The sequence below is a fragment of the Hermetia illucens genome, chromosome 1 (assembly GCF_905115235.1).
Source record: "Hermetia illucens chromosome 1, iHerIll2.2.curated.20191125, whole genome shotgun sequence".
In the NCBI taxonomy this organism is placed as follows: Eukaryota; Metazoa; Arthropoda; class Insecta; order Diptera; family Stratiomyidae; genus Hermetia; species Hermetia illucens.
In genome coordinates, this window is record NC_051849.1 from 220,503,243 (window position 1) to 220,512,387 (window position 9,145).

General features: G+C 43.6%; 1 protein-coding gene across 1 annotated transcript; it reads right to left on the reverse strand.

The window, feature by feature from the left end:
* Window positions 1-798: 798 nt before the first annotated feature.
* LOC119646193 lies at window positions 799-1,521 on the reverse strand. Its single transcript, XM_038046576.1, has 2 exons — window positions 1,382-1,521; window positions 799-1,322 (listed from the first exon to the last, which is right to left on the reverse strand). Exons 1-2 carry the CDS (start codon window positions 1,436-1,438, stop codon window positions 906-908), a joined length of 474 nt encoding a protein of 157 aa, XP_037902504.1. The 5' UTR covers window positions 1,439-1,521; the 3' UTR covers window positions 799-905.
* Between the last annotated feature and the right edge of the window lie 7,624 nt (window positions 1,522-9,145).

Here is a 9,145-nt window from a genome sequence, read left to right on the forward strand (position 1 = left end):
TTAGAGCAGTAAGCACTGCTACTGCTTCTTTAGATGTACCCCGGCTTATTACATTTAATGTTAATTTAATGCCATATTTTGTGGTGGCCTGCGATGAAAAAAGAATACGATGTGACAAAATTTAATAGAATATATGGCATAGGGAAACATGTGCTAGTGCCACAAGTATTTTCCTATCATGCGCTTCAGAAGGTCTGAATGTTTTACAGCATCTTCTCCTCCTTGACTATTATATTAAATATATCACAGCATACATAACTGTCCGACTAGGATTATGGGGCCCTTTATTGGCAAAACAGTATTAAAAAACTGCTGACCAGAGCGCCAGACATATCCTGCTTTAGTAGGAGCACATATAATCTGGCAGTTTCCCAACATTTTTAACCCAAAATCCGGGTATGAAGCAAGAGAAGACATTCCGTTGTTCTAGTTGTGGATTTCATGATTCCTTTCGGAACCAATTACGAATCAGTGTCGAGTTGATATTGATGGCCCCCAAAAGATGCTCGGAAGTCACCGCTTTCATCAAGGCTATTGGTTTGGACCAATAATATAAAAAAATAAAAATCGGAAGTGGGGGTAGATAGTCTCCGGAGTAAAATAGCAAAGGACAAAGATTCCTTTACTAGCTGCAGTATATAGATCCAACCACTCTTTCGAAAAACTGGCAATTGGGACATACTTGAGGACGCAGAACGGAAAAGGAGTAAACCTGTTCGCAAGTCTTGGAAGCCAAAAACTAGTAACAGGAAATTACAACTGATGCTGATACTGATACCCATTTAGAAAAGTCATCTCTTTGGTTTGTGGGGATTTTTATTTGAAGACATTTGACATTGAACACTCGGGACGTAATTAGGATTTCAAACAAATAAGGTCATGCGACCTACCAAACACGTACACCATCATTTATAATATATAATCCGTATATCATCAAACATATCCTTGGGTAGTTCTCGTATTTTTGGCCTACGTGTTCCAGGTGTCATACATTTCTCTGGGACATAAACGGTTATGCCTTTTGAACGATAAACCCCTGCTCGCTTTTCATCTTCATCTTCGTCGTCTGGTTCGTATTCATTATAACTTTCCTCATCAGATGCTTTCTCATCTTCTTCGATGTCGATATCTTCATGTGGTAGATGCTGGGCTAATAAATCTTGATTTTTATTCTGGGTCATATTTGATCCTTTGTCCTGAATCAATTCACTTGGACTATGCATGGAATCACCACTGCTAGGGCCTTTGGTGTATTTCGAGATTTGCTGAACAGAAAATGCCCCAATCTTCATTATATTTCGACGTTCAGTAGAGTTCACTGCCTGGAAGTGTCAATTTTTCAATATAACGAAATATGCAACATTTCAGTGATTTCCCTTACCTGAACTGTTTTTAGTAGATAATTTATAGAATTTAGAATTTGCCTATATTTGTACATTACAACTCCTGGTAATCAATATTGAACTGGAAGACATAATGTTCAGAATAGAACTTTCAAGTTGACATTAGATTTCTCCTCAATCGAAAGGGAACATTGGAACGAGTATTCAGAACCTATTACGTTAGTTCGAGTAACTTTAAAGGCAGATGAATCCGTTGTACGCTAACAATTTCATTTTTATAATATCTACCGCATTTCGGGAATCATTTGCGCCCTTCTTCAGATTAGGATCATCTAAATCGTTAGACAGTATATATTATTACAATACAGATTTTAGGGTGCAACCCAAAAACCCCGTAGATAAAAATTGACTATACCAAAGACATCTAGAAATAAAACCAAACAAGTTATGGAACATGTTCTACCCTGTCCTAGTTGGAAAGTTCCTCGTGAAGTTCGGTTTGCGTTTGGCGTAGTTCGTAGGGAACGCGCAGAGTTCCCGACGTGGATCTAGGATGTAACTATAGCACTGTAAGCTACAGCGCATTTAATATGGTGGTCCAGAGCGAAGAGGTATAGAAGTACATTGAGGGCATCTGCTTGGCAGAACTGTGGAAAGCCGGTAACACCTGCACTCTCGGCTCTTTGAATCTTATTAAGCTTCTTTTCTTTCTTTCGTATAGTGTATGCTTCGGCTACACATGTTTGCACGGGTTTGCGTCGGTCAGGCTCGAAAATGTCTAGGGGAGGTTACGTGCTCCATCAAAATAATCTCCCTGAGAAGTTTGAAGTTGAGTTTGAAAGTATTCCATTCTGTCGTCGACACTATTCCTGCTTTTTATTGGTAATATCTTTAATGCTACCTTATCCGGAAGACATGGATGGCTTTAATGGACCTCGACATCTTTCTTCAAGCGATTCATAACTACACTGATGACATCTGCTTGCTCAAAATCAAATGGTACTAGATTTGAAAAATTAGGCAAGCAGACTCCGACTGAAAACTGTTTTCAACAAAAATAAAATTTCCTGAGTTTGATTGGTCATCGCGTTCTTCCTATCTACTTTTTTTGGATAGGGGGATGGACTGCATTTAAGCACAAAGTGCTGGATTTCTGTCTCCGATAGACTATCGACTAAAATGTCCTCCTCTTGCATTTAGAATGCTAACCCAGAACGGTTATTTCAGTGTAAGAGCCCATACCCGGCAGTTCAGGGAGTCTCTCAGTCTACCCTGTTGCCTCTCTTATCTTTTTCTGTTTGTATGCAAAAAAAAGAAAGGTGTGGGAGAAATCATCAACCATATCCATGCAGTAAATGCGGTCGGGTGGCCGTGGCTTCCTAACTATGTGCAAGTAAACTGAAAATGACCTCCTCGGTAATTATCGATTTAATAGCCTTACACGACTGGGACTACATACCCTCCAAGCAAGGCTCTGACTCACAGTACTCCTCGCTGGCGATAAGCGCGTCTGAAGCAGAAGCTCCAGGGTTACACCAGAAGATTCCGCCCAGGAGCCTTTCGACTTTTTAAGAAAGGATGGCTCCTATGCCCAATGTTATGACAATAGTCCTCCCAGAATCGCCTCTTGGCAGTCCCGATGGCCGACTTGTACTTCTTCAGGCAGTCCTTGTATACTACGTTCCAATATCTATGCCTGTAACATATGTTGAAGATGACCCTGGTCAGCTTCCTGAGGCGGTGGGGTTTTGTCTGAAGATATGCAAAGGAACAAACTTTGACACCAGGCCACCCGAACGATGTATTATAAGATGCAGAAACCAATCGAGAGCTGCCTTTGTCGCACTGGGAAATAGAATCATGGAGCTCTGTAAAATCATCAGGGAACACGGAAATATTCATTAGAATATAAGGGCCAAGATAGGAGCCATTCTGTTCGCGCAAAGATGAGAAGTGAAAGCTGCGCTCGATAAAGTGAGCCGCGCAACAAAAGTGGCGCTCGTAAGAAACACTAGAAAGGGAAACCAGTGCCGAGCGAACGGGAGAAAAGTTTAAACTCCCAAAAAAATGGAGCAGATGAGGAGGATGGCTAAAGCTACCAGCGAAACTCACGTAGCCGCAATTCCAGAGAAATTGAGTGGATATCACAAGGAGGATATAGAAGTTTGGAGAAAGGCACCTCGGAAATGAAGAAATCTGAGGAAGATAAGATCGGAGGTTATCGTCATTTCCGAGTGAAGTGAAGGGTGATACGCTAACATTCTGAGAATAGCGAAGACAGACCCCGAACTCAATCATTTGAGAGATATTGTTAGACGCATTAGACGGACCCAGAAATGACACCTTATGTTGGAGTCCAAGAAAACCACGGATGTAACCGCGGACAAATTCTTGAACTAAATTTGGACAGGAACCATGAAGGAGGAGGTTCACGAAGCCTTGAAAAAGCAGATCAACTTTATCAGGCTAGAAGTACCACTATCAGCTTACCAGTGGAGGCAGGACTTAAACTGTTGGCAGCCGGTATAGTAAGAATAGGCTGGGTTATGTGTTGGTTTAGGAAGCAGGTGGCCTTGAAGCGATATTTTAGATGCTTTGGCTTCGGTCACTTTGTGAAGGAATGCACCAGGTCGATAGCTAGTATTGCAGAAACTGTGGAACCGAAGGCCATATCGGCATCAGACTGTGGAGCTAACCCAAATTGTTTAATGTACAAAGAGCAGAAACACGTGGACCATCGGTACAGTGCAAACAGTAACAGGTGTACAGGGAAGCAGATGAGAACAGTGAAAGTGGATTTAGCGCTGCTAATGCGTCGGGCAAGATCCAGCTTTGTGCCACCGTCGGTAAAAACAACACTTCTTAGATATGCATATTGATCCACGCCTTCAATGGTCAATTCAATTCCACAGCCATTTGGACAAGGTCCATAACCTGGTTAGAGAGCAAACAGATGTTACCAGCGTAGTCGAGATTCTTGAGGAAAGATGTCATAGTCCATCGCATTCCCTCACTTCCAGCAGCATGAACAACTTCACCAATAACAAGAAGTAGTAATATCGATGACAGGATGCAACCCTGTCTGGCTCCGCTTTCGGCCCCAAAATCCACCGAGATTTTACCTTGGTGGTCTCACCTAGGGAAGCTAGGGATATCTGCGGAAACTGCCTGCAGGTTTTGTGAGGAGGAGGACGAAACCTCTATGCACGTCCTGGGACAGTGTCCGGCACTTGTGAAAAGTAGGTCGATACATCTAGGAGAACACTTAATACCAGATGCAAAGCTGAAACATCTGGAAGTGGGGAACATACTAAAGTTCCTAACGGTTACAGGCCTGCTTGAGATACTATGATCAATAGGTACACTATAACCAGTAAAAGGGGCACAATAGTTCTTCAAGGACGCGGTGCGACTTTCCCTTAACAGAATAATAATAATACCTTGGTGCAGCACGTGACATTTTGCGCCATCATATGTCGCTCTGATAATAACCTTTAGTTTCTCTGGAATGACCCTCATGCGTAGAGTGTTTCAGATACACCCCCAGTTCACGCGATAGAAAGCTTTTTCGAAATGGATGAAGAGCAGGTGCTACGACGATTTAAACGTTGGGCATTGCTCCAAAATTATCTGTAGCGTATTGATGTGGTCAATGCAGGAGGACTCGGAGCGGAAAAAAGTCTGCTCTCTGTCGTTCTAACTTTCGAGATGTTCTTTAAAGCATTCCAGGATTATTTTAGTCATTATCTTTGCAACGGCAGGGAGCAAGCAGATATGCCTCCAATTGTCATACTCAAGACGGGTCCCCCTTCTTTGGAGCCTTAACGATTCTATTCTTTGGGAAAAGCCTCGGATACCCAAGATTTCCGTATGAAAGCAACAGATCAGCAGTAACTGCAAGTACAACTCTGTAGAGGGATCGTTAAGCGAAGCGGCCTTATTCCACTTGAGTGCATTGATGGCGAAATGATTTCTCCTGGAGTAGTGCGGGCGTCTTAGGAAGTTGGGTGGGGAGCTGAAGCGCGTTTCAGGTGAAAGGTGACGCGTAGGTGTGGTTGACGCAGCATACCCCACCAAGGGGTAAATTACAATCATATCCGAAAATCACCGTAGTGGCATTTGAGTCAAAGACCGAACGCCTGCGAACAACGAATATGAGGCGTGTTCTGCTCCAGGCCTTCGAGGAGTTAAATGTGTATTTGTGAATATCGGGATCACACACTTCAGGAGAAAGGAGCCTGGGGTTTACAGTGGACCTTGCATCTGTGGACGCCACATTAGGCAAAGTGGCAAGTTAGCGAGGACTATACTCACACCGAAAACTAGGCAATCTGCATGAAAATCAAAGCCGAATCGAAATGAAAAAAGTTGCCGCTCGAGTGGAAGACGAAAACTTTTCGCGCGGCGTTCGAGACGGATATATCCCTAGATGGGACAGTCAGAGAAAAAAATCACCCACATCACCCGATATCTATATGTCGAGAGTTGCATATTTCCGGGCAAGGAGACTTAACCACAGACTTAGGGCAAAGCCATAAATCATGTTGGCATTGGATGCCAAAATGCATTCAACTGCGACAACAGGAACCTTATTATGTAAAATGGCTATTGGCCGATATAGGTTTTCCTGAATATTTGATGAGTGTTATCAAGAATTACCACTCCGAGAGTACTCTCTGATGCGGGGCAGATAAGGATCCCAAAGAGTACGTCGTCACAGCGGGGGTACCATACAGGGTCCCCTGTTGTGGAACGTCCTGTATAATGGAGTGCTTGCTCTTTCTGCCCCAGAAGAGGCGATTATCAACTTTGCGGATGATCTGGCTGTGGCTGTTGTAGAAAAACACCCAGAGGATGTAAAGGTCTACGAAAAGGAGACAGTGGGTGGACTGGCCGGGGGGAACACGGAAGCGGTCTTAATAACGATACAACATTGTGAAAGTAACTATGAAATACCTGCGAGTGATGACTAATGCAAAACTAAGCTTTAGAGATACTGTCGGAGGTAGCTTCTAGCCGGAGTAGTGAGGTCCATTCTGCGTTTGGTGACACCTTTGTGGGCAAGGCGCTTGCAAACTCTCAGAGAAGGAGCCAGGTGATTTCGGTTTATAGGCTGATGGTTTTGAGGATTTAGAGAGATTTTAGGACTCTATCAAATGAGGCAGTGCCGTTAGTGGCCGGTATGATCCCAATCGATATTCGGCCGAAAGATATATGTGTGTTGTATCATGTAAGACGTTGGGAGGGGCACACAGAACAGAATGCGGTAGAGTCGTATGATCTCTGGAAACGCAAATGGAATGAATCTACGAAGGGTCGGTGGACGCACAGGCTTATTCCCAACATTAGGGTCTGGCTTGAGCGAAAACACATATTACCAAGTTCTCCACGGTACTCGGTGGTTACTACAGACAGTATCTGCACCGCTTTGAGTTGGATGATTCACCGAATTGTCCTGAATGTGGTGGCATAGTGGATGATCTAGAGAACGTAATGTTCCACTTTCAAAGATTCGTGATGGTTAGAAGAAATTTGAACGAAGCGCTGGGATGGAGTGTAAGCTTAGAAAATACAGTTGCGGAGGTGCTAACGGAGAACGGTTACGGTTTCCTCCACAATCGTGAAATTACAGAATGGGTTGGTGAAGGAAGTAAGAAGTAGCCGTAGCACGAGTGTCTAAAGGCAAATTCACTCCGCAAAGTAATACCTAAATGGTGGTTCCGCAGGGCGGAGGCTGCAGAGACCGGGGGTGGTTTTTACTGAGTGCGAATCCCACATATGACCACTCTACGAGTGACGTTCGCGCGTGGCCCTGGAGCGGACGTGTCTTTCTAAGATTTTTACACCTCCGTGTACGAATAAAAATAAAATCCGGAATCTCCAACAATGTTTCCTCATTCTGATCTGCGTGGAATCCTGCATTATAGATCGGAGTTCAGCAAATAAAACTAACGATTCCAGTATACAAAATATGTTTATTCTTTCACGAAATAAAACATCAAATTATATTGTCCAATCAACTACATAAACCACTTTAAAACTTACAGATTTGTTTTCCATACCATCTAAAATAACCAAACGCTTAGACTAATAAGAATTCTAGTCTTATCGAGGAGCCTTACAAAAGTGTAATATTGTACATAATTTCTATAAAATATCCTAAAAATAAGTATAATATGTATCACATTAAAATTAAGGTTTTCCTACATTTTACATCAAAGTGGATAGAAATAGCGAGCGAGCAATTCCAATGAGAATATGCCATCTGTTGAAGGCTACAGCACCTGGGATTGACCGACTCGGTTAAAATTTGGATTCAGTTTTGTACAGAAAAAGGAATCTGCCGATTACAATGTCATTTCTAAGTGCTGGGAATTTATGGAGCAGGGTTTGTAGTGAATGCAAAATTATGCTCAAGTAGAAGGATATAAAACTTAAGACAGTTAAAGCCAATCGGTATCTACAAACAGTGTCAAAATGGTTTTATTTTTCTCAAAACATCAGAGTCTGAAGACAGCGGAAAGTCTATCGGAAACATAGTCGACCGAATTTATTACAAATTAAGACCTTCACGGATTGAAAAGGAAAGACATTGGGGAGGGAAACATGACAGTCAAACTAACAAAAAGTGACTCCAAGGTATCTGTTTTGAATCAAGCGGCTGAAGTAATAAGGCAGATATCATCATCTGAACTGAAAGCCATCCTGGGTAGTGCCTATAAGAAACGTTTTCAAGATTGGTAAACAGGCGTTGATTTAAATGAAGGCAATTTTGAAGGCGATCCAATAAGTTTTAATCAAGAAATGGTGAACGTATTTAGCAATTCCCGACACTTTTTGATAGAATGTGTTAATTTCCTATTGTCAAGATCGCAAGGATCGCAGGGATCCATCCTAGGGCCGGACCTTTGGAACGCTACCTATGACAGTCTGCTTAAACTCGACATGCCAGAAGAGTCGCGTCTGGTCGGCTATGCAGATGATGTCGCAGCGCTTGTTGCTGGACGCACTGTCGAACAGGCGCAAAGCAGACTCGGCATATATCATGGTTTCAACCTTGCACTGGAAAAAACCGAAGTAGTCATCCTGACTAAAAAGAGAATTCCGACCCTGCGTCCCATATCACTCGGCGAGTCGATAATCGAGTTAAAAACAGCGGTAAAGTACCTCGGGTTGACTCTTGACTCAAAGATGAGCTTTTCTGAGCAAATCCAAGTAGCAGCGAACAAGGCTGCGGCTGGAGTTTCGGCGTTAAGTAGGCTAATGGCAAACATTGGGGTCCTACAGCTAGCAGGCGACGTCTCCTGATGAGTTCAACGCAGTCTGTTCTGCTCTACGGCGCAGAGGCATGGGCTGGCGCTCTTAATAAGAAGGTATATCGTACACGCCTCGCGCAAGTACAGAGACGGGGAGCTTTACGGGTGGCGTCTGCGTACCGCACAGTCTCTGAACCGGCTGTGATGGTGATCGCGGGAGTTATGCCCGTTGCCCTTCTTGCTAGGCAGCGTCAGGCCATATACAAGCGCAAGGGAGATGAGCCAAGGGAGGTGGTTGCTCGCGAAGAACGGCAACACACTCTAGACGAGTGGCAGCTCTCTTGGCAAAGTGAAACTAGAGGCAGATGGACTGCGCGGCTCATCGGCAACTTAGGTGCGTGGCTGAATCGGAAGCATGGTGAGACTGACTATTTCCTTACCCAATTTTTAAGTGGGCATGGAAGTTTTCAGTCTTACCTGCACAAGATTGGAAAGGCGCGTTCTCCGGATTGTGTGTTTTGCAATGGAGTTGTGGACGATGCCCAC